Below are 23,388 nucleotides of genomic sequence, written 5' to 3'. Positions count from 1 at the left end.
ACGCCGCCGTCGCCGCCGACGACATCTCCATGCGCGCCGTCGCGGACTACCTCAAGGCCCAGCTCGCGAAGCGCGACGACGCGCCGGAATCCGTCGCGCTCCGGGGCCGCATCCCCGAGCCCCTCTGGGACCGCGCCGCGGCCTACTTCGACCGCCTCTCGAACACCGCCACCCTCGACTGACGCGGCGCGCGCCTGCGCGCCGCCTTTTTTTCCCCTCCGTCTCCGGTGTACATATCTTCTTGAGCTCCGTCACAGTTTTTTAAAAGACAGTGACAGCTCCTGCGGGGTACGTCGGAGGTCGTCGACGACGTCGTCCGCAGATTATAGGAGCCGGATTACCGGTAAAGCCGCGAGCCGCCTCGGTAATACCACGGTAATTACCGGTAATCCCGATTACCCGGGTAATTACCGGTAAAATACGGTGTACCGGGACGACTGGAGGCGGTATGGCGGCTCAAAAGGACCCCCGCGAACCCGCGTGTCGACCGAATTCCCTTTTACCCGAAGGCGCCGCACGGTGTAGCTTGCGACTCCTCTTAGGGCTCTAGGCGCGCGGGCGCGCGCGGCGGCGGGGCGGGTCGTCGCCGTCGGACTCGGTACGAGCAGCCGCTCGGTCGCGGTTTCGCGCCGCGCATCGACCGTGACGCGGAACGCGCCCGCGACGGTCCGCGCGTCATGATCGCAGGCTACCCGTACTTGCGGGAGCTCGGCGCGCCTCGGTATTACCCGGGCCGGGAATATGGCCCTCGGTAATACCGCGGTAATTACCGGTAATTACCATACCGGTATTTTACCCGGAGATTACCCTGGCGGCTATACCGCAGATCGCCGACTAAAGTTTTCACCACAACGACACGGGACGCGACAGCGCGCGGGCGAAGAGCGCCAGCTCGAGCCGACGCGTAGACTTTCAGGCCGCCCGCAAGTTGTCGCTAGTGGCTCCCTTCGCCTTTGCGAGCCCGCTTGGCAAGATCAAGGAGAAGAAGCCGACGAAGAAGGATGGAGAAGGCCAAGTCCGCGGCGGCCGCCGAAGCGAAGAAGGGCTGGGAGACCATGGAGAACGCGCTCGACCTCCAGATCCTGCGGGACCTGAAGATGCTCTACGACGATGGCGTGCTCACGGCCGCGGAGTTCGCTGCGAAGAAGGCGGAGATCCTCGGCATCGCGCCGCCCGCCGCGGCGTCGTCCAACGGCGCGGCCCACGGCGCGGCGAGCCCCGCGCCCGCAGCGCCCGCGGCTGTGTCGACGCCCCGCGGCCAGAGCCCGAATCGTGGTGCGCTGATCGCGCCCTGCTCCTTCAACGGCATGATCGACATGGAGATAATCTGCCTCAATACCCCCCGGGACAAACCGTCGGATGAGGGCGTTGCCAAAGACCAATTCAGTCGGCCGGCGGGGGAGACCGTGAAAAAATTGTTAGCGTGGACTGGTGTTGAAAATACCGAACTTGGGAAAAGTATTTTTGATCAATTCGTCTGTTCTCTGGCACCGATTGACGAGGACGATGTTGATTTTGAGGGCGCTGCCGTCACGCTCAACGACGTCATCACGCATTCGTCAAGACTGTTCCTGCGCCCGCGAGTTGATGGGGCAGACTCGGCCTTTATTTTTATGTACGCGGCCGATGGGGACTCGTTTGTGCCGATGGGTGGGCAAGAATTCGATGCTTTAGCCGCTCTGGGCCTGGGCGAGGTCGATTGCTACGACTGCGCGATGACTCTTGCGAAGCAATTTTCTGAGCATTCTGTCAAGTGTGAAGGACCGAAAGCCAATGCGCTTCAGCTTGTGAACTCGAAGCCGTCGCGCAAGGACCTCGAATTTTTTGTGTTGTCGGAATACAGTGCTACCAAGTCTCTGGAAGCTATTTTTCGAGAATGCCTCCAATCCGATCGGCGCTACTGGGTACGCGTCGACGCTTCCGCGAAACTCCTCGAAATCATCGAACCGCTCCGTGGCCGCCGCGCGTGTCATGTCATCTTCCTCCGGCCGGCGCGTAGCGCCGGCGACGCGCGCGCCGCGAAGCCGCCGCCGCTGTCATTAGAGATCGTCGATAGCGCCATCACGGCCGTCATGGCGAGCGACGCGCCGCTAGAGGCCGCCCTGGTCGACGGTACTTTGACGGCGGAGATGCTTCTCACGGCCGTCGCGGCACACCTCAAGGAAGCCGACGGCGGCGCCCGGCTGAAGAGCGAGTACGGGGCCGTGCTCACGAAGTGTGTGACGGTCGTGACGGACCTCGCGAACGACCTAGCGCACCAGGTGCGGGACCTGAAGATGCTCTACGACGAGGGCGGGCTTACGGCCGCGGAGTTCGCCGCGAAGAAGGCGATAATCCTCGGCACGCCGCCGCCCGCCGCGGCGGCGTCGAACGGCGCGGCGAGCCCCGCGCCCGCGGCGCCCGCGGCCGCGTCGACGCCACCGGAGCTCGACGAGCCCGCCGCGGAGTCGCCATCGGCTCCGGAGCTACTCACCGGCGCGGCCGGCCTTTTGCAAATTCTGGACGAGTTCAAGATCAAAAACGGCGGGGTCGACGACCCGTACTACGCGGCCATGCGCGGCGCGCTCGAGGAGCTCGTTATCGAGGAGCGCGGGGAGGGCTCTTAGTCATGTTATATACCGTGTAGTGGGCGAGGCGATCGGGTCAGCTAGCCCGCATGTCTAGCTGCCCGTTCTCTCGCGGCGCTCTCGGAACTTGGCGGGCTCCCAGAATTCGGAGCTTCAGAAGCCGCCCGGCGGGACCCAGAAGGCGGCGACGTGGCTCGCGACGTCCGCCGGGAGCGCGGCGGCGATCTTGCAGACGACGCCGACGCAGCGGACGCGGTGCCGCGCGACGTGGGCGTCCCAGCCGCCGCCGGCGACGATGCGGTCCACGTAGTCGTTCGTGGCGCGGTTGCACGGGTAGCGCAGGCGCGCGCGCGCCGCGTTGACGCGGCCGCCGAAGCGCAGGAGCAGCGGGATGAGCGCGCGGTCGCCGTCGTCGACGGCGTAGTCGACGCGCGTGTAGCCGCTGACCGTGGCCGCGTTGACGTCCGCGCCCGACGCGAGGAGCAGCGCGACGACGTCGCGCGTCGACTTGCGGTGGTGGAAGTGGCGCGCGAGGTGGAGCGGCGTGCAGCCGTAGTTCGTCGTCGCGTCGACGCGCGCGCCCGCGGCGACGAGCAGGGCGCAGCACTCCCGCAGGTCGCGCTCCGCGGCCGCGTGGAGCGCCGTCATGCCGCGGTGGTACGCGCTGGCCGAGGAGTAGACGACCTCGTTGGGATCCGCGCCGCCGGCGAGCAGGCGCTGCAGCAGCCCCGCGTCGTCGGTCTCCAGCGCGAGGGCCATCATGGTTGCACGCGCGGTTCCGAGAGTGGGGGGTCGAGGCGACCCGCGCGCTGCACGCGATGCGCTTCGAGAGGAGGGCGCGAGAGGACCCGGCGGCGCTTCGAGCCTACGGACCCGACCTGCGACTCGGCCGTCAGCTCGCGTTAAGCAAAACGATGCCTTCTTCAAGAACTCGCTCAATTGCCACAGACGATGGACCACTCCTCCCCGCCCTCCGATCGCTCTGTCCATAGCCCCCCTGCGCCGTAATTGCCACCAGACGATGGACCAACCCGGCGCCTTCGCGACGCTCTGCGACAAGGGTCGCGCGGGCTGCCGCTGCGGCGCCGGGCACGCCGACGGCCTGAAGCCGTCGCTGAGCTACGTGCTGCGCGACGCGCTGCGCGGCAAAGCGTTGTTCTGGCTCGGCGTCGCGCTCTGCGCGGCGTCGGCGGCGGCGGCGCCCGCGAGCCCGCTCGCCGCTGCGTCCAGGACGCTGAGCATCGGGGCGGTCGCGCGCTACGCGGCGCTGGCCCTCGGCGCCGTCTGCGTCTCGCGCGCGGCGCTCGCCAAGGGCGCGTTCTCGCCGTCGCGCGGCGCGGCCGCCGCCGCGGAGGCGCGCGCGGCGCGCGACGGCGGCGACGGGGCCGCGAAGCATCGCATCCTGGCCAAGGCGCCGGCCTACGCGGCGCGGCTCGCGGCGGCCCTGCGCTGCGAGACCGTGAGCTACGAGCGCGACGACGCGGAGCGCTCCGCGGACCTCGGCGAGTTCGAGAAGCTCCATGCGCTCCTCGAGGCGTGGTTCCCGCGCGTCCACGCGGCGCTCGAGCGCACGGTCGTCAACCGTGGCTCGCTCATCTTCAGATGGAAGGGCTCGACGAACGAGGCGCCCTACGCGGTCTACGCGCACCTCGACGTCGTGCCGCCGGGGTCCGCGGACGGCTGGGACCGGCCGCCCTTCCGCGGCGACGTCGCCGCGGACGCGAGCGGCGAGGAGTGCGTCTGGGGCCGCGGGGCCATCGACGACAAGAACATGGTCCTGGCCCACCTCGAGGCCGTCGAGGACCTGCTCGAGGCCGGCGTGTCGCCGCGGCGCGACGTCTACCTGCTCTTCGGCCACGACGAGGAGGTCGGCGGCCTCGACGGCGCGAAGCGCGTCGCGGCCCACCTGAGGGACGTCTCGGGCGTGGCGCGCTTCGACTTCCTCCTCGACGAGGGGCTCTTCGTCACGGAGGGCGTCGTGCCGAGCCACGCCAAGCCCGTGGCGATGATCTGCGTCGCGGAGAAGGGCTTCGCGAACGTGAAACTGACGTGCCGGTCGCCGCCGGGCCACGCGTCCGTGCCGGGCCCCGACGGCGCGCTGGGGCGCCTCGCCAGGGCCGTGACGCGCCTGGAACGGCGGCCCATGCCGAGCCGGCCGTCCGTGGCCTTGGCGATGTTCGCGACGCTCCGCGGCGGCTTCTCGTGGCCGCTCGAGCTGGTCGTGTCGAACCTGTGGCTCTTCGGCCCCGTGCTCGCGGCGGTCCTCGCGTCCAAGCCCGAGACGGCGTCCCTCGTGCGGACGACGACGGCCGTGACCATCTTCCGGTCCGGCCAGAAGAAGAACGTGCTGCCCGACGAGGCCGTGGCCTACGTGAACCACCGCCTCCACCCGGACGACTCCTTGGACGACGTGCTCGCCCACGACCGGCGCGTCATCGCCGACCCCTACGACGCGGACCACCCCTGGGGCGTCGAGGTCGAGGTCGAGGACTTCACGCCGCCGTCGAAGGTGTCGACCGCGGACCACGCGGCCTTCCGGCACCTGCGGGCGGCGACGCTGGAGGTCTTCGGCGACGTCGCCGTCGCGCCGGCCCTCTTCATCGCCGCGAGCGACTCGAAGCATTTTTGGGACTTCACGGACAACATCTACCGCTACAACCCCATCCTGCTGCGCAAGACGGACCGCGAGAACGAGCTCAAGCGCTTCCACGGCTACAACGAGCGCATCGCCACGGCCGCCCTCGCGAGGCAGGTCGCCTTCTACCGCTCCTTCCACCTGCGGTGCGCGGGGTAATTTTATGGTGCAACGTCGTGGTGGGTGCTTCATGTTTGTGGCATCTAGTGGCAAGCACTAAAATCCTGTGGCAAAAATGATGGGTAGACACTGATAATGATGCTCAACGAGCGCCGCTGGGAGCTCGCAGCCTTGGTGAGCGGCGGCGTCATGGGCGGCGTCGCCTTTGGCGTGTCGGCCTCGTTCGGCCTCTTCCTGAAGCCCATCACGGACGCCGAGAACCTCAAGCGCCAGGTCATCGGCCTCGCCGTGGGGCTCAACATGCTCGTGCAGGGCTTCTCGAGCATCGGCTGGGGCGCGCTCACGGACACCTACGGCGCCGCGCCGGTCATGGCCTGCGGCGCGGCCCTGGAAGTCGCGTCGCTCGTCGCGACGTCCTACTCCGAGGACGGCTGGCAGTTCTACCTCGCCGTGCCCGTCGAGGGCCTCGCGACGGGCGCGCTGTCCTTCAGCGTCGTGCTCGGCGCCGTGGGCAAGCTCGTCGCGCCGGAGCGCCGGAGCCGGAGTCTGGGCATGGCGTCGTCGACGATCGCGATCGGCAACGTCGTCGTGCCGCCGATCACCTACGCGCTGCTGGCGTCGCGGTCCTGGAGCGCCGCGATGCGCCTCGTCGCCGGCGGCTGCGTGGTCATGTTCCCCTTGTGCCTGTGCTTCGCGGCGGCGGCGCGGACGCTCCGCCGGGGCCGCGCGGACTACGCCGCGGCCGCCAAGGCCGGCGACGAGGTCGCGAACCCGCTGCGGCCCGCGCCGGCGCGGAGCCTCGGCGAGACCGTGCGGACGGCCGCGGCGACGCGGTCCTACCGTTTGGTGTTCGCGGGATTTTTCGTCTGCGGCTTCCACGTCTTCTTCGTGCGCACGCACTTTCCGGCCTACCTCTCGGACCGCGGCCTGCCCGAGTGGGTCGGCGCCGCGTCGCTGTCGCTCATCGGCCTCGGCAACGTCTGCGGCACGTTCGTCGCGGGCATGCTCGCGCAGCGCTACGAGAAGCGGAAGCCCCGGATTCTAGCGTGCATCTACGCGGCGCGGTCGCTCGTCTTCGCCGCCATCGCGCTCAACGATCGGCCCAGCGTCGCCTTCGCGCTCGCCATCTCCTGCGTCATCGGGCTGCTGTGGCTCTCGACGGTGCCCGTGACGAACGCCATCGTCGGCGACCTCGCGGGGCCCCGCTACGTGTCGACCCTCTTCGCCATCATCTTCGCGAACCACCAGGTCGGCAGCTTCTTCGGCGCCTGGCTCGGCGGCAAGGTCTTCGACGCGCACGGCTCCTACGCGCCGATGTGGTGGCTCTGCGTCGGCGCCGGCCTCCTCGCCGCGGCCGACCACCTGCCCATCGAGGCGACCCGCATCTTCGACGACGCGGCCCCGGCGGCCGTCGCCGCGCGCGCGGCGGACGACACCGCGCTCTAACATTTTTAGAGCGGAGTGCAGCGACTCTACAGTCCCGGGAGCGACGCCAAAACTTTAACGGAGGCCGCGTCATCGTCGCTCCGACGCCGGCGGCGGCGGCGGCGGCGGCTCGTCGTCGTCGCTGGGCGCGTAGCGCGCCTTGAGCGTCCGGTACTTCTTGAGCTGGATGACGCCCATCATCTCGCGGAGCATGTAGCGGCCGTAGCGCACGGCCTTTTTTATGTCGACCTCGCCCTCGATGTCGCGCCGGCCGAAGATCTCGCGCTTCGCGCGGTCGCGCACGTGGTCCAGGCCCGCCGGGTAGTCGCGGCCGACGGTCAACAGCTTCTTGTAGAGGTCCCGCACGAGCGGGTGCATGCTCGCGTCGTCTCGAGCGGCTGCGGCGCAACCTGTTCTTAGGAGCGGCGCAGGCCTCTGGAGCGGCTGCGCGACGCTCGAATTCGAAGCGGTCGGTGTCGCGAGCGGTCGGCGGAGCGAATGCGCGTCGAAGCGCCTGGAGCTGTCGAGAACCGCAGCGGGTAGAACGCGGCGGCGACGGTGGCTGCGGCGGCTCGCAGGCCGCAAAAGATGGCAGGAGACTAAGTTCGAGCCATGCATGTTGACTACAACATGCAGTATAATTACACGGCAGCCTGGTACCGACGCGGGCGGCTTCGTCGCCGCCGACGTTCGACGCATGTAGAACATCATGCGCGAGCTCTGCGGTCGGCGATGGCTCGTCGCGCTCGTGTTCTCGCTCGCGTGCGCGGACGGCGGTGGCAATGCGACGACACCGGCGCCTTCTTCCCTTCCTGGGCTGCCCGAGAGCCTAGCGCCGACGGCCGGCGCGACCGTGGCCGCGTCGACGATGGCGCAGTCGCCGACAGACGCGGCCGACGGTGCGAGTCCCACGCGTGCGCCGAGCACGGCGCCGCGCGGCGCTCCGACGGCGACGCGAGCGGATCCGAGTCCGGCGCCGAGCGACGCCGTCGTTGTCGCGACGCCGGCGCCGAGCGCCGCCGTCGCTGTCTCCGGCGCGGCCGCGACGCCGGCGCCGAGCGCTTCCGGCACGGCCGCGACGCCGTCGCCGAGCGGCGCTCGCGCCAGCCCATCGACGATCGCGCCGAGCGCAACGGCGGAAGCCGCGCCTCCGACGCCGTCGCCGAGTCGACCGCCGCTTCCGACGACGGCGCCGAGCGGAGGCCTGAGCGGGACTAGTTCGGCTCCAAGCGCCGCGGCGAAGGCCGGCGACCTTCCGACGATCGCGCCGAGTAGGACCAGCTCGGCGCCAAGCGCCGCGCCAAAGGATAGCCTTCCGTCGATGCCGCCGAGCGCGTTCAGCTCGTCTCCGAGCGCGGCGCCCGAGGACCGCGCGTCCACCCATCCGACGACGGCGCCGAGCAGAGGTAGCTCGGCTCCGACTGCGGCGACGCCAATAGAGAGCGCGCCGACGTCGATGGCACCGAGCGCGGCGCCGAAGGACAACGCTCCTAGCCTGGCGACGACGGCATCGAGCGCTCCGACCCTCGCGACGACGGCGCCGAGCGCGGAGCCCGAGGACGCGACGTCCAATTCGCCCACGGCAGCGGCGCCCGACGAGGCCATGGCTCCGACGTCAAACGCGCCGACGTCCACTCCGACGCCCGCGCCGAGCGGAGGCAGTCCCGCGCCGACGCCCGCGCCGAGCGCGCCGCCGAGCGCCGCGCCGTCCCTCGGCGCGAGCGTCCGCCCGAGCGCGTCGCCCGCGGGCGCGCCGAGCGCCGGGCCGAGCGTCCGCCCGAGCGCGCCGCGGTCGCCGCCGCCCACGGCCGGGGCCAGCCCCGCGCCGAGCCGGCCGCCGACGACCGCCGCGCCCGCGCGCGCGCCCACGGCCGCGGCGACGGCGGGCCCGACGGCGGCGCCGACGGCCCCGCCGACGACGCGGCGCCCGACGAGCGCCCGCCCGACGACGGGCGCGCCGACGCGCGCGCCGAGCCCACGCCCGACGCCGGCGCCGAGCCCGCGGCCGACGGCGCCGCCGAGCGCCGCGCCGACGGCGCCGCCGACCGCGGAGCGGTGGCCCGACTGCGGCGAGACCCGCTTTCTGCGACGGCGGCGCGGCGAACACGGCGGCCTGCGGCTTCGACGGCGGCGACTGCTGCGCGGACACGTGCGTCTCCGACGACTGCGAGCTGGCCTGGGCCGACGACGCCGCGTGCCTCGACCCGGATTCGGCGAACTACGCGGGCGCGCCGAGCGCGGCGCCGACGGCGCGGCCCGCGCCCGCGCCGACCGCGGGGCCCGCGGCGCCGCGGCCGACGGCTCCGCGGGCGGCGTGCGTCGACTCGGCGTCCTGGTCCATGGCGGGCATGCCGTCCAAGGACTGCGCCTTCGTCGCTGAGAAGGTCGCGGGCCGCTGCTTCCAGGACAAGCGCGACGCCGCGGGCGTCCTCGCCGAGCGCGCCTGCCCCGTGTCCTGCGGCACCTGCGACGACACCGAGCCTCCCGCGGACGTCGAGCCTCCCGCGGCGGACGGCGCGCCTCCCGCGGACGACGCGTTCTGCTACCTCCTGCGCGTCGACGGCGTGTCGCGCTACGCGGGCCAGTACCTCGCGGCGGGCACGTGCGGCGACGCGCCCTTCTACGACTGCGCGGCGTGCGACGCCGCGGGCGCCAAGCTCTGGCGCGCGTCGCGGAACTGGCTCGTCGGCGACGACGCGGCCTTCGACGGCTGCGCGGGCACGTCGGGCGCCTACGCGCGGAGCTCGCCGAGCGCGAGCGTGCCCCTGGACCACTGGTTCGGGTCCCTCGAGGTCGCGTGCCTCGACGGCGACGCGGCGCCGCCGCGACCGCCGCGGCCCGCGCCGACGCCCCGGCCCCCGGCGACGCCGCCGCCGACGCCCGCGCCGACGCCCCGGCCCCGGCCCGCGCCGACGCCCCGGCCCGTCACGGCGTCGGAGTTGGCCGCAGACGTCGCCTGCGCGGACTCGCAGTCCTGGCACATCGCATCGAATCCGCTGAAGGGCTGCGGCTTCGTCGCCGACAACGTCGAGAACCGCTGCTTCAACCCCAACAAGGTCGACGTGGACGGCGTGCCGTCTGAGGTCGGCTGCCCCGTGTCCTGCGGCACCTGCTCGGCGCTCGGGGCCGGCGCGACGCGGCCGCCGCTGCCCCGGCCGACGCGCGAGCCGACGGCGACGCCGCGGCCGACGCCCGCGCCCGCGCCCAAGCCGACGAAGCGGCCGCACCCGCGGCCGACCCCGCGGCCGACCCGGGACCAGACGCCGCGACCGACGCCGCCGCGGCCGACGCCGCCGCGGCCGACGCCCCCGCGGCCGACGCGCGCGCCGTCCGTCCGCGCGGCCGCGCCCCCGCCGCCGCCGCCGGGCGGCTTCGTCGTCACGCTGCCGGGTATCGCGGCGATCATCGGCCTCTGCTTCGTCGTCGCCTTCGGCGCGTCCGCCGTCGCGTTCCGCTACTTCGGCGGCCGCGGCAAGGAGCCCGCGCAGCAGTACGAGCTCGTGTCGCGGGACGACTACGTCGACTTCGACAACGGGCCCCGGGACTCGTTCAATCCCTTCGGACGGTAATCTTAGGACCGCCGGCGACCCACGAGTGCCGCGACCGCGACGCCCGCGGCGACGCAGGCGACGTGGGACCAGGGCAGCGCGGCGCCGAGCCTCGCGAGCGCGCGCTTGAGCCGGCGCGCGGCGGCGGGCGGCGCCGGGTCGAGGAGGCGCGTGAGGTCGGCGACGACGTAGTCCGGCGCCATGGCGCCCGTCCACGCGTCGCCGTCGGCCGCGAGCACGAGCGCCGCGTCCGCGCCCGCGCCGTGGGCGAAGACGACGTCGCTCCACATGTCGCCGACCATGAGCACGCGCGACGGCGCGCAGCCCGCGTCCTCGATGATCTTGCGGAGCACGTAGGGCTCGGGCTTGGCGACGACGGCGTCGGGCTCCTTGCGCGCGGCCGCGCAGACCGCGGCGACGAAGGCGCCGTTGCCGGGCATCTTGAGGCCGCGCTGCGCCGGGAACTGGAAGTCGCGGTTCGTGACGACGAGTTTCGCGCCGTTCTCGAGGACGCAGCGGACCGCGTAGGCGACCTCGAAGTAGCCGTAGTTCTTGTCGAAGCCGAGGACGACGGAGTCGACGCCCGGGTCGATGGCCATGTCCGCGAGCTCGTCGGGCGCCGCGCCGCGCCTCGGCTCGGGCTCGACGACGCGCACGCCCGCCGCCGCGACGCCGGCCTTGAGCGCGGGCGCGCCGACGACGTACGCCGCGCCGCCGCCGCCGCGCTCCTCGAACCAGTGCCGCGCGGCGGTGAGCGAGTTCCAGACGCGCGCGTCGTCGCGCACGAAGCGCCCGAGGCCGTGGGCCTCGAAGACGCGCCGGAACTCCGCGAGGCCCCGACTCGAGTTGTTGGACATGAAGTAGACCTTCTTGCCCGCCCGCTCGAGCGCGTCGAGCGTCGCGAAGGCGCCGGCGATGGTCTCGCCGCCGCTCCAGAGCACGCCGTCGCAGTCGAAGACGACGCAGTCGTAGCCGTCGGCCAGGGACGACGGCATGGTGTCTGACTTTTGGTGGGGGTGGAGGTCGTGGAGGAGCTCTGCCTGAGGTAAATCGGCAGATAATCGGCGAGCTTGAGCTTTTTTTGCTTTTTGTTGAGTTCGGAACCCACAGGTGCTCGACGCCTTGCGACGCTGCACGCGCGCGGCGTCGATGGCCGCCATGAAGCTGCTCGTGTGCGTCGCCTTGGCCTCGGCACGCCTTACACCTCTGCGCAAAAGCCTCGTGCACCGCGCCGCCGCGCGCCGCGCCAGCAACGGCATCGCTGCGGACCCGCTTGCACGCGGCACGGTCGCGCGCCGCGCCACGAACGTGCGCGGCGGTGTCAGCGGTCTCTCGGCGACGTTCAACACGCTCGTCGGCGCCGTCGTCGAGACGGCGGTGCTCCTCGGCGTCGTCGAGGCCGCGCGCAGGGCGCCGCCGTCGATCAGCGAGCTCGTCGTGCGCTTCAAGATCCTGCCGAGCGAGACCGTGCGGGGCCTGAGCGCGGTGCAGTGGGCCTCGTGGTTCGTCATCATCTACGGCTCGAGCCTGCTCGGCTCCGTCGCCGACGGCGGCCTCCGCGTCGCGTCGCGCCAGATCCTCATGCCCGCCATGGTCGCGGGAGAGCAGGGCTGGTACGCGAGCCTCGACCGCCCCGGCTGGGAGCCGCCGGGCTGGGTCTTCCCCATCATGTGGCTCCTCGTGTCGAAGCCGACGCAGCTGCTGGCCGTGACGCGCGTCATGGGCCGCCTCGAGGACGGCGAGGAGCCGCCGTGGCTGGCGCTCGCCGTCTACTGCGGCCACCTGGCGCTCGGCGACGCCTGGAACAAGGTCTTCTTCGGCGCGCAGCAGGTGCGCACGGGCGCGCTCTTCATCACCGCCTTCTACGGCGCGCTCGTCGCCGCGGCGGTCCTCTTCTACGGCATGGACCAGGTCGCCGGCCTCTACATGCTTCCCACCGTCGGCTGGGTCACCATCGCCGCGAGCCTGAACTGGAGCATCTACTTCCGCCAGGCCGGCGCGCCCAAGGCCGCCGAGGCCGAGGCGCCGCCGAGCCCCGCGGACGAGAGCGTCGCGGGCTGACGCGAGGCGCGCATCATAAAGGATGTTAGGGCGCCCCCTTCGTCGCGAGGAGCCGCTTGAGCCGCGGCCGCTCGAGCGCGAGGTCCACCTTCAGCGTCGCCACGTCGCCGGTGAGACGCACCAGCCCGGGCTTCGCGCCCGCGGGCTTGGACACGGTCCGCGCGCGGCAGAGGGACACGCCGGCCTTGCCCGTCGCCTCGTGGGGCGCGTCCTCCGGCGGCTTGGGCACGGCCTTGGAGAAGAGCGCCGCGAGGCACGCCGCGTCCAGCGCCGTCTCGCGGTCCGCGCCCAGCAGGTCGTCGTCGTGGCAGCGCACGACGACGTGGGACCCGGGGCAGCCCGCGGCGTGGAGCCACCAGTCGGCGCCGTCGCGGTGCCGCGCGTCGCAGCTCAGCTTGTCGTTGTCGCTCGCGGAACGGCCGACGCGGATCTCGACGCCGGCCGCGCTCGCGTAGGAGCTGTACGGCAGGCGCGGGCCCGTGTTCGGCGCGGCGCCCTTGACCTTCTTCGGGCCCCGCGGCGCGCGCACCGGCGGCGCGTCGTTGACGTCCCAGGCCGCGGCGAGCGTTATAGCCGCGTCGTCGTCGCCGGCCTCGAGCGCCGCGGCGAGCTCGCCCAAGCCGTCGCGCTCGCGCTCCGCGGCCGCGAGCGCCTCGATCGATGTTTCGCCGCCGCCCGACGCCACCTTGATGCTCTTCTTCGACACCTTCTTCGTCGCCCGGTCCAGTCGCCGCGCCGCCTCCTTGCGCAGGCCCGGCCAATCGACGCTCTTCGTTTCGCTGAAGAGCGCGACGCGGCCGCGGAGCGCGACGGCGCGCGCGGGTCGCAGGACCAGCGCCGATCGACGCGCGGCGAGCAACAACATCAGGATGATGCGACACATCGATGAGAGCTGAGCACGGAGTTCAACGAGGACTGCAAGGTGCCGCGCGCTCTAGTCCTGAGCGCTCGAGAGGCATCTATAGATAAACTGTAGCCCTAGGGAGCGCGGACGAAAACGACGCAACGACGTCGCAGACGTCTCGCGGGGCGAAGCGGCCGAACTTGGCCTCGAAAAACTTGGTCTGAAGGAGCTGGGATAGAACGCGGCGGTGCCTCGCGAGAAATGCATGGTATCCGCCGGCCTCGACGAGCTTGTCGTGGTAGCGCCAAGCAGATGCGTTGCTATCGGTGCGAAGAATGCTACCAGGGTCTCCAGGCGCGCCGTGGCGGCGCAGCACGCCGAGAATTCGGGCGTGCCCTTTCCGTAAAGCCCCCTTGTAAGCTTCGTCCAAATCATCCGCGCCGGCGTCAAGCAGCATCACGACGATGCCCATGTGTCCCTGTTGAGCCGCGGCTCCAAGCGCGGAGGGCGGCGGCGGAAGCCAGGACCATTCACCACCGCGTACATTCACCACCGCACCGGCGCGCAACAGTGCCAGGACCATACGTTCATTTCCGCTCTGGGCCGCGTGATACAGCGGACGCAAACCGTCTTCGTCTGGATCCTCCAAACAACCCGTGTCCGCGCCCGCGCCAACCAAAAGTTCGAAGATTTCTGAATCCCCCTGTTCCATCACAATCTGCAGCGCCGTCCCACACCACCCCCCATCGTGATCCACGTCCGCGCCGTATTCGAGCAGAAGGCTGACCATGCTCGTTTCCCCCAGTCTGGCTGCGTACGAAAGTGGCGTGCCTTCACCGGATTCTTCTATTTCGACGTCCGCACCGGCTCTCAAGAGCACGAGGACCTGGCGTTCGCAACCATCATCAATGGCGCGGTGCAGGAGATCGTCGCAGTCGAAGAGGGACAAGTTGTCCGCGCCCGCCTCGATCAATTTGTCGACGATTCCTAAGAGCCCGTCTTTGACCGCGAGCGTGAGGGCCGTCTCTCCATGACAGTCGTCCGCATCCACGTCCGCGCCCGCCTTGATTAATTTGTCGACGATCTCTAAGCGCCTGCGCTTGATCGCGAGCATCAGGACCGTCTCTTCAAGATAGTCTAAAATCGTCGTCATTTCGGTCCGCCGAGGCCCACCCCAGGATTTTTCGGTCATCACCGTCCTGGGCATCACCGTCGTGGTCTGCGCGTCCACGTCCGCGCCCGCCTCGATCAAAAGGTCGGCGATGCCCGCGTGCCCCTCCTCGATCGCGAGCTGCAGCGCCGTCTGTCCGAGCGCGTCTCTCGCATTTACGTTCGCGCGAAACGCCACGAGCTCGGCGACTTCCGCTTCGAAGCCCGCGCGAACAGCACGATGCAGGGGGGGAACCCCGTGCTCGTCCGGCGCGTTTGGTTCCTTTGGTTTAAAGAAATTCGCTGCGAGCTCTGAAGTCCGATCCGGGTCCGGCACGATCGCCGAGCCTTCACAGACCGTGCCGCAGCTCATGCAGACGCCGTTCCCCCCTCGCCATTCGAGCGCGTCCCCGCCGCACGCGTCGCAGCTGTCAGTCATCGCCCGCGAGCACGCGCGTCGACGCGGCTGGGCGTCTCTGAGGAGGAGATTTTGCCTCTGGCGATCATCGATGAGCTGCTTGTGAGCCCCCAAGCACGCTTCCGGGGCGCCTCGTACGCCTACAATTAGCTCCAGGTATAGAAGCCGCCCCGCGGCCTTTTAATCCCAGCCCCCCGTCGCCGCGCCGCTACATAACCCCGCGCCGTCGCTCTAGCCTCGACGTCGCCGCGGCCGCTCTGGGACGCCGCGTCTCTCATAGGCCACTCCTTACTTCGCCCCCCTTTGCGTGATTTTGTGCTCGCCCTTGATCTTGCGGGGCTGGGGGAAGAAGCGGCCCTTGGAGCCGCGCGTCCAGGCGTCGCGGACGAACTCGTAGGAGCCGCCCCAGCCGGCGACGTTGACGAGGTCCTTCTCCGCGTCGTCGCGCGACACGTGGCCGTCGTCGATCTGCTTCGTCGTGTAGGCGACGTGGATGCCCCGGAGCTTGTGAATCGTGTCCAGCAGGGACCGGAGCTGGCCCCAGCGGTCGTTGAAGAGGTGGAACTTGAGCACGTTCGTCGCCGTCGACGGCTTCTCGGCCTCGGACTTGAACTTGTCGACGGCGCGCTTCATCATGATGAGCTGCGCGCGCGCCTCCTCGATCTCGCGGTCGTGGCCCCGCGTGAAGAGCACCTCGAAGGCGTCGAGGTACTCCTCCATGGGCTCGTGGTACGCCTGCCAAAAGTCCAGAAACGCGAACGACGCGTTCCGGTGGTCGAAGTGGATCGAGTTCGGCTCGGGCGTCTGCCGCTCGGGCACCCAGGCCGCGGTCATGTCGACGAAGGAGCAGTCCCGCAGGCCGTCGACGCAGGCCGCCGCCGCCGCCTTCTTCGGCTCCGCGCCGCCCTCGACGGCGCGGAGCGCCGACGAGTACGCGACGGCCGCGCCGAGGTCGCGCTTCACGTGGCGGAGCGCGTCGCGGCGGAAGTTCATGGCGCCGACGATGTCCTGGGCGCTCGACGGCGCCACGGGCGGCGCGAGGTCGGCGATCTTCAGCGACGTCTTCGCGCGGTCGAAGGCCCGCGACGACTGGAGCGCGCCGCCCGCGCCGCCGACGACGACGGCGTCGGAGCCCGCCGCGGTCCTCGCCTTGTCCTCGCGGTCCAGCACCGCCGCGGCCCAGTGGCGCATGAGGAGCAGCAGGAACGCGTCGACGTCGCCCGAGTCGTCGGGCCCGCGGAGGCCCTGCATCTCGCCGATGAGGATCTCGACCTTGGAGCTCTTCGCGCCGAGGCGCTCGTCGAGGAGCTGGTGCGCGCAGCGCTCGAGCACGCTCATGCCGCAGACCCAGAAGTCGCAGACGTTGGACCCGTCGCCGGAGCGGTGCGAGTTGTGGAAGAGGGGCCCGTCCGGCGGCAGCTCGAGCGTCTTCCGGACGAGGAGGATCGCGTTGACGTAGAACTCGAGCGCGGCCTTCGCGTGCTTCGCGAGCACGGCCTCGTGGGCGCTCCGCTGGGCGCCGAGGGCGCCGTCGGCGTCGGGCTTCTTCTTGCCCAGGGTCATCTGGGGCGGCAGCTGGCCGACGCCGGAGAAGATGCAGAAGAGGCGCACGCGCGGCAGCACGGCCGCGACGAGCTTGCAGTTGTAGTAGAGGTCGTGGAGCAGGCGCTCGGCGACGGAGGGGATGCCCACGCGGTGGACGTGGAGCGCGTGGACGAGGCGCGGGAAGGGCAGCGCGCTCAGCGTGAGGTCGTCGGCCGCGAGGTGGAGCCACGACTCGTAGAGGTTGCCCACGAGCCCGAGGATCCGCGCGGGCGCGAGGTGCACGCGGCGGTCCCGGATGTCGCCGCGGCCGCCCATGTAGCCCTTGCGCATGGCGAGGCGCACGGCCTGGGGCGGGCCCACCTCGACGACCTCGCGGCGGCGCCAGCTCTTCTCGACGCGGCTCACCGCGAGCGACAGCTGGAGCCGCTGCACCAGGGTCCAGGCCGGCGGCTCGTGGAAGTCGATCAAAACAAGCTCCGTGTGGCGCATCTCCCGCAGCATGGTCACGACGAAGTCGCCGGGCGTGAGCGTCCGGCTCCGGAGCCGCTCCGCGAAGCCGCCCGCGTCGCCCGAGCCCTCCGGGTAGTCCATGCCGAGCTCGTAGGACAGGTAGCGCGCGTCGGCGCAGAGCTGGAGGAGGCGCCGGTAGGCCGCCAGGGGCTGGACGCCGTCGATGTCGTGGAAGGCGCCGCCGCCGTCCTCGTTGAGCTCGATCAAACTGTCGAACTGCGTCCGCGCGGCGACGAAGCGCGCGCGCGCGCCGTCCGGCAGCGACGCCTCGACGCGTTCCAGGAGGGGCCGGATCATGCGCTCGCGCATGTGGACGAGGGCGCCCAGCGCGAAGCGCTCCTTCTGGGGCAGGGGGAAGTCGGGCGTCGCGGCGACGTAGTGCGGCAGCGCGAGCGAGTGCGCGAAGAAGCGGCACCGCTCCGCGGTCTCGAGGAAGACCTCGTAGTCCACGCGGCCCTTGCTCTGCGTGTGGGCCTCCCGGTACAGGTTGCAGGCGTAGACCGTCGACGTCGTCGGCCAGAGCGTGCGCACGATGGACACGAACTGGGGCAGGTCGACGCACGGCGGCGGCTCGTGCGGGTCGATGGGCCGGTTCGGGTCCGCGGGCTCCGGCGCGCGGCCCGTGCCGTAGTCCGGCGCGTGGGCCGCGATCGTGCCCGCGAGCGCCGTCTCGAACATGAGGCGCACGGCCGCGCGGCGGTGCGCCTGCTCCTCGCGGTAGAGGTGCGTCAGGATCCGCAGCCAGAGCGCGAGGTCGACGCACTCCATCTGGTTCGAGCCCCACTTGCGCGTGCGGCCCTCGCCCGCGACGGCGATCTCGCGCGTCGCCTCGAGGGCACTGCGCCGGAGCTTCGGGTTCGCCTTGATCAAGATCTGCTCCGTGGCCTCGACGGCGTGCTTGAGGGGCAGCCACACGTTCTGCTGGCCGCCCATCGCGAGCGCGTCCTGGTCGTTCGCGCTCACGAGGCGGTTCCAGACGGGGTCCGACGGCACCGTGCCGTCGCGCTGCCAGCGCGCGGCCTCCTCCTCGCCGATGTTCACGAGCGTCTCGAGCTTCTCGTAGGACGTCGCGCGGTAGCACACGTCGCCCTGGTCCCTTAAAATCTCCGTCGCCGTCTTGCGGATCATCGTCACGCAGTAGAGGTAGAACGCGAGGAAGTCCGTGCCGTGCGACTCGTCCAACAGGCTCCAGAAGAGCTTCGCCTCGTCGGACTCGCGGCTCAACAACTTGACGCCGTAGTAGAGCCCCCAGCGGTCGTCGTCGGCTTTGGCGACGGCCGCGCGGCGCTCGACGGCGTCGAGCGCGTCGAGGCGCTCGCGCTTGGGCTCGAAGTAGGCGTAGACGAACTCGGGGAAGCGCGACCGGCCGTCCTGCGTCGGCCCGTGCATGGCGTGGTCGACCATGATCGCGTGGACGACGCCGCGCATCGCGCGGCGGATCCACGCGGGCGACCGCGGCGGCCGGTGGCCGCCGATGTTGGGCAGGAGCAGGCGGTAGGCGTGGCAGACGAGGCGCGGCGGCTCCGCGGGCCCGTCGCCCTCGATGGCGCTGTGGATGTTCGCCATGTCGTTGAGCGACTTCTTGCACTTGATGCAGAGCACGTTCGACAGCGGGTCGCCGACGTCGACGCCGTCGCCGGGCTCGTCCTCGTCGTCGTCGCCCTCGGGCTGCGTCGACTCGCGCTTGCGGCCCTTGGCGAGCTCGCCCTCGTGGAGGGGCTCGTTCGTCGCGGCGAGCTCCTCCTGGCGGAGCCGCTCGGCCTCGGTCGCCTGGAGCGCGGCGATGACGGTCTCGCGCTCTAAAAGCTGCTTCTTCAGGTCCGACCGCTCGAGGTGGAGGGCGCCGACGTTCTTCTCGAGCATGGGCACCTTCGCCGCGACCTCCTTCAACGGGCGCAGGTCGCAGAGCTCCTCCGTCGCGTCCTTGAGCTGCGCCTGGAGCCGCGCCTGTGGGCAAATCAAATCTTCAACCCGACTTCAATGTGAGCGTAGTCGAAGGATTGGGACCAGGCTCTTTCGCTCTGCTTCGAGAATTCGACGAGAGCGATCGATTCGTCCAAAAATCAGCCGAATCGACTTCGATTTGGCCGAGCTAGAGAATTTCAAAGTTTGGTCGGGACGTCCCAGCTCACTCGTTGATTTCCACACGGAGCCGCGCGATCTTGTCCCGGAGGTCGCTCTTCGACACGCCCTCCGTGTCGGCCTGCATGTCCCGGAAGACGGCGTTGAGCGTGCGCAGCGTCTCGCCCATGCGCTGCGACGCGAGGCGGTCGTCCTTGGCCGCGGCCTCCTTGGCCTGGAGCTCCGCGGCGTGCTCGGCGCGGAGCGCCGCGACGCCCGCGTCGTACTTGTCGCGGAACGCGAGCGCGTCCGTCCGCCGCGCCGCCGTGAGCTCGACGACGGTGGACCGCGTCTCGCCCAGCGCCGCGACGGCGGCGTCGAGGTGCCAGAGCGCGTCGCTGTGGAGGCGGCAGACGCGGTCGAAGACGCCGCCGAAGCGCGCGCGGACCTTCTCGAGCAGGCGCCCGTGCTCGAGGCAGCCCACCGTGACCTGGCCCGCGAGCTCCGCGCAGGTCATGTTCGCCCACTTCTGCTCGAAGATCGACGCGGCCAGCGCCTCGCGCGACTCGCGCCAGAGGCCGTAGGACAGGCCGACGAGCCCCGCGACCGTCGACCCGGCCGCGTTCTCCGCGCCGCGCGCGTCCGCGGGCTCGGCGCCCGGCCGCGCGACGACCTCGCCCTCGAGGGAGCGCGCCTCGCTCACCGCCGCCGTGAGGCTCCTCCGCTCGTCGAAGGCCGCCTCGACCGTCGAGCAGCACGCGAGGTAGTCCGTCGCGACCTCGGACTCGCCCGCGGGCTGCGACGCGATGCGGTCGATGGTCTCGGCGACGGACTGGGCCGCGGGGTCGCGGCCGTCGACGACGGCCATGGCGCTCCGGTAGCGGCGCTCGAGGCGCAGCGCGGACTTGCGGATGTTCGGCCGCTCGGACGCGACGGGCACGTGGCCGATGGTCCGCAGGTTGTGGTCCAGGATCTCCGACTCGCGCGGCTGCTTCGCCTTGCGCAGGCGGCCCAACAGCTTGCCCGGCGACTCGCCGGGCCGCGCGAGGCGCCGCGCCTTCTCGCGCCTCACCGTCGGCAGCGTCGTGTTCCGCACGAAGGCGTCGTAGCGGCCCTTGGACCCGGGGCCCTCGCGCGCGTACTGGCCCGCGTCCCAGGCCTGGCCGTCGAAGCCGAATAAAGCCTCGGGGATGGGCTCCGCCGTCGGCTGGAGCCGCCGGCTGCCGAGGTCGCCGACGTCGCGCCGCGGGTCCGCCTGGAGGTCGCTGAGCGTCACCGACCGATTGAAGAAGCCGCTCAGCGACTTCGAGCCCTCGCCCGCCGACGAGCTCTTCATCGGTGCCGGTGCGCGCGCGATCGGCGCAGGCGGTGCGGCCGGGGAGCGCTCGTGCGGCCGGTCGGTCCGACGACGCGGGCAGCCCGTTCAGCGCCGCGCTTCGTCCTGCACCGATAACACATCTTGGCAAGATGTTGACATCAGCCGTGCACGGCATCGTTGATCTCGCCACCACAGTGCCAATGCTGATTATGGCCTGTGCTGCTGCCGTGGCGAGCGTGAAGTGCTGAAAGCGAAAAGTGCTGAAAGCGAGAAGTGCTGGAAGCGTTCGCAACCAGGCTTCGCGCTCGCAGCACAGCGCACAGCTGCTGCATATATGCGCACCGCGGCGCTGCTCCTGCTGTGGAGCACGATGCACTGCCTCGCGCTGCGGCTGCCGTGGCAGGTCTGGCGCACGCTGGCGACGCCGCGCCCTGGCACGTCGGCGCCGGGCCGCGCCGTCGACGCCTTCCTCGCGGAGCGGCGCGCCGCGGCCGTCGCCGTCGCGCGCGACGGCGGCGAGGAGGTGAAGGCGCTGGCCTTCGACGTCGACGGCGGCGGCAGCGTCGTCGCCGTCGTGCTGGCGTCCGACTCCGTGGACCCCGCGGCGCTCGCGCGGAGCGTCGGCGCGGGCGGCGCGCGGCTCGCGCCGGCGGCCGACGTGCCGGCGCGCGTGGGCTTCGACGTCGGCAGCGTGCCGCCCGTGGGCTTCGGGCCGGGCGTCGTCGCCGTCGTGGACGCGGCCGTCGCCGACTGGCCGTCGCGGCTCCAGGGCGGCTCCGGCGAGGGCGACCGGAAGCTCGTGCTGCGCGACGGACCGGAGCTCCTGCGCCTCGCGGGCGGCAGGAGCGCGGTCATCGCGCGCGCGCGGCCCGGCCGGGACCCGGCGCCCGCGGCCGTCGGCGTCGACGCGACGGGCGGCCGCGCGACCGTCGTCGGCGTCGTCGTCGGCAAGCGCCAGATGGCGCGGACGCTCTGCTTCCTGTCGCTGGCGCCCTCGGAGGACGCGGCCGCGTCCTGGCGCGCGCTCCCGTCCGGCCGCGGGGTCAAAGTGCAGGCCATCGTCGGCGCGACGCTGGAGCGCGCCAAGGGCACGGAACAGGTCCGCAACGCGATCCGGCGCCTGCGCTGCGGCCAGCGGGTCGTCGTCTCGGGCACGCCGACGTGGGCGGACGGGCCGACGCGCTGGGCGCGGTGGCGCGAGAAGCGGCGGCAGCTGCGCGACGGGCAGCTCGATTTCAGATGCGACGAGCTCGAGGTGCTGGGCTCGAAGGCGCCGCCGAAGCCGCGGCGGAAGCTGTCGCCGCGCCGCGCGGCCGACAAGGCGCTGCCGGTGCTGAGTATGCCCGCGGACGTCCGCGTGGCGCGCGTCGACGACGCCGCGTCCGCCGCGGCCTTCGCGAGCGACGTCGGCGGTCGCGGCGACGACGTCGTCGGCGTCGACGCGGAGTGGGAGCCCGAGACCGACGGCCCCGCGGCCGTGCTCCAGGTCGCGACGCGGGCCGCCGTCTACGTGGTCGATCTCGTCGCGCTCGACGGCGAGGCTCTGACGGTCGTCGGCGCGGCGCTCGACGCAGTCCTGGAGAAGGCTGTGGTCGTCGGCTTCGCCGTCGGCAACGACCTCGAAAGGGCGGCGGCGGCGCACCCGGCGCTCGCGGGGCTGCGCAACGCGACGACGCGCGAGCTCCGGGATTACGCCGGCTCGTCGTCTTTGAGCGGCTTGGCGGGCGCGCTCCTCGGCGTACGGCTCGACAAGCGGCTCCAGTGCTCGGCCTGGGGCGTCGGCGCGCGGCCGCTTCCGGACGCGTGGGTCGCCTACGCGGCGCTCGACGCCTACGTCTGCGTCCTGTTGCACGACTCGCTCGCGGACCGCGGGAGCGACGCGGTCGCCGCCTTGGACGTCTCGGCCGCCGCGCCGCGCGCGGGCGACTTGAGCGCCGTCGACGACCCGGAACGGACGTCGGCGCTGCTCGGCCGCGGCCGCCAACGCGTGAACCACCCGAAGGACGACGCGCTGACGTTCGTCGCCGGCACGGACGGCGCGCTCTCCGGCTACGACAAGCGGTCCGGCGTCGTGCGGCTGCGGGATTGCTCCGTCTTTTTTGTCAACTGGGACCCGCCGAAGCCGAACCGGAGGAGTCGGTACTTCGACCGCAAGTATCCCAACGCGATGAAACGCAATGGCCACGGCGGTCTCGAGGTGAGCTGGTGGCCGCCGCGCGCGTTCGACGAGTCGCGCCTCGACGCCGAGCCCCTGCTGCTCTTCGGCAGGCGCGGCAAGGCCGAGTTTCTCTTCCTGGGCAAGCTGCGCTTCGCGCGGCCGCTCGCGGAGGACGACCCGACCGCGACGCCGGGCGGCTTGGTTTTCGAGCTCCTCGACGGCGAGGCGCTCCTCGCCCGCGCCGCGGACGACGCGCACTACCCGGGGCTCGGGGCTCTCTTGGAGCTGGGGATGAATCCCGACGGCGGCGGCTCGTAAGGCGTCTCTGATTAGGGCCGGCGCCACCGCGATCCGGCGCGATCCGGAGCGATCCCGAGCGATCCGGAAGTCGATCCGGAGCGAGGTGACACCGATCATCTGATCTGATTGGTCGATTCAAGTTGTGGTTCAAAAAACAGCTCGGAATTCGAAGCTGTGCGCGCGATCGCGATGATGCGGGCAGCCAGCGAGGATTGCTAAAAAACAGCTCGGAAGCTTTGTGCGCGCGATCGCGATGATGCGGGCAGCTAGTGAAGAATTGCTGCGATCGCGGTCGCAGTCGCCGCTGCCTGCGAAGAAGCAGCCCCGAAAGACGGCGCGATGGACGACACTATCCGCGGCGGTGCTCGTGCAGTCTGTTGCTGGTCTTTCGTACATCTTCTCGCTCTATTCGTCGACGCTCAAGGCAAAATTCCACCTGCCGCAAACACAACTCGACCTACTGGGAACGCTCTCGAACGTCGGCGCAACCGTTGGGTTGCACATGGGCATGCTTACGGACCGCGTCGGCCCGAGGCCCGTCGTCGCGCTCGGCGCCTGCCTCGGCGTCGCCGGCTGGCTGCCGCTCTGGGCCGCGCTCGACGGCTGGCGTTGCCCCTACGCTGTGCTCTGTGTTCTGCACTTGCTCCAGGGCCAGATGGCCTTGACGCTAGATGTGCCAATCGTCTCATCCACGGGCCGCGCGTTCCCCGAGCATCGGGGCCTGGCGCT

The 23,388-nt window shown here is 71.1% G+C and overlaps 9 protein-coding genes across 9 annotated transcripts in view; 5 read left to right on the top strand and 4 right to left on the bottom strand.

Annotated features, from left to right (window-relative positions):
- AURANDRAFT_61318 (hypothetical protein) overlaps window positions 1–182 on the top strand; it is a gene marked incomplete at both ends in the record, with an annotated part of 3,710 nt that extends 3,528 nt beyond the window's left edge. The window contains one exon of the mRNA XM_009035092.1: window positions 63–182. Within this exon, the coding sequence (XP_009033340.1) occupies window positions 63–182 (120 nt within the window). The remainder of the gene's footprint in view (window positions 1–62) is intronic.
- Window positions 183–3,990: 3,808 nt separating this feature from the next.
- AURANDRAFT_10912 (hypothetical protein) lies at window positions 3,991–5,346 on the top strand (the record flags this gene model as incomplete). The annotated part of the gene is made up of 1 exon (XM_009034666.1): window positions 3,991–5,346. A coding segment is annotated over one exon (1,356 nt), but the record flags the coding sequence as incomplete, so codon positions are not given.
- Window positions 5,347–5,511: 165 nt separating this feature from the next.
- On the top strand, window positions 5,512–6,768 carry AURANDRAFT_61316 (hypothetical protein; the record flags this gene model as incomplete). Its single annotated transcript, XM_009035093.1, has 1 exon — window positions 5,512–6,768. One exon carries the CDS (start codon window positions 5,512–5,514, stop codon window positions 6,766–6,768), a length of 1,257 nt encoding a protein of 418 aa, XP_009033341.1.
- Window positions 6,769–6,837: 69 nt separating this feature from the next.
- On the bottom strand, window positions 6,838–7,125 carry AURANDRAFT_19895 (hypothetical protein; the record flags this gene model as incomplete). The annotated part of the gene is made up of 1 exon (XM_009034867.1): window positions 6,838–7,125. One exon carries the CDS (start codon window positions 7,123–7,125, stop codon window positions 6,838–6,840), a length of 288 nt encoding a protein of 95 aa, XP_009033115.1.
- A 3,193-nt stretch (window positions 7,126–10,318) lies between these two features.
- PHO1 (hypothetical protein) lies at window positions 10,319–11,290 on the bottom strand (the record flags this gene model as incomplete). The annotated part of the gene is made up of 1 exon (XM_009034866.1): window positions 10,319–11,290. One exon carries the CDS (start codon window positions 11,288–11,290, stop codon window positions 10,319–10,321), a length of 972 nt encoding a protein of 323 aa, XP_009033114.1.
- A 616-nt stretch (window positions 11,291–11,906) lies between these two features.
- AURANDRAFT_7566 (hypothetical protein) lies at window positions 11,907–12,278 on the top strand (the record flags this gene model as incomplete). Its single annotated transcript, XM_009034632.1, has 1 exon — window positions 11,907–12,278. A coding segment is annotated over one exon (372 nt), but the record flags the coding sequence as incomplete, so codon positions are not given.
- Window positions 12,279–13,738: 1,460 nt separating this feature from the next.
- AURANDRAFT_10628 (hypothetical protein) lies at window positions 13,739–14,539 on the bottom strand (the record flags this gene model as incomplete). Its single annotated transcript, XM_009034664.1, has 2 exons — window positions 13,739–14,323; window positions 14,411–14,539. Coding segments are annotated over 2 exons (714 nt in total), but the record flags the coding sequence as incomplete, so codon positions are not given.
- Window positions 14,540–15,045: 506 nt separating this feature from the next.
- Window positions 15,046–19,751, bottom strand: AURANDRAFT_70715 (hypothetical protein; the record flags this gene model as incomplete). The annotated part of the gene is made up of 2 exons (XM_009034865.1): window positions 15,046–18,769; window positions 18,969–19,751. Coding segments are annotated over 2 exons (4,505 nt in total), but the record flags the coding sequence as incomplete, so codon positions are not given.
- An 820-nt stretch (window positions 19,752–20,571) lies between these two features.
- Window positions 20,572–22,677, top strand: AURANDRAFT_61313 (hypothetical protein; the record flags this gene model as incomplete). Its single annotated transcript, XM_009035094.1, has 1 exon — window positions 20,572–22,677. One exon carries the CDS (start codon window positions 20,572–20,574, stop codon window positions 22,675–22,677), a length of 2,106 nt encoding a protein of 701 aa, XP_009033342.1.
- Between the last annotated feature and the right edge of the window lie 711 nt (window positions 22,678–23,388).

This window comes from Aureococcus anophagefferens (genome assembly GCF_000186865.1).
Source record: "Aureococcus anophagefferens unplaced genomic scaffold AURANscaffold_2, whole genome shotgun sequence".
Taxonomy (NCBI): domain Eukaryota; class Pelagophyceae; order Pelagomonadales; family Pelagomonadaceae; genus Aureococcus; species Aureococcus anophagefferens.
Note: the sequence above shows the minus strand (reverse complement) of the source record. Positions and strands in the feature narration are given on the sequence as shown.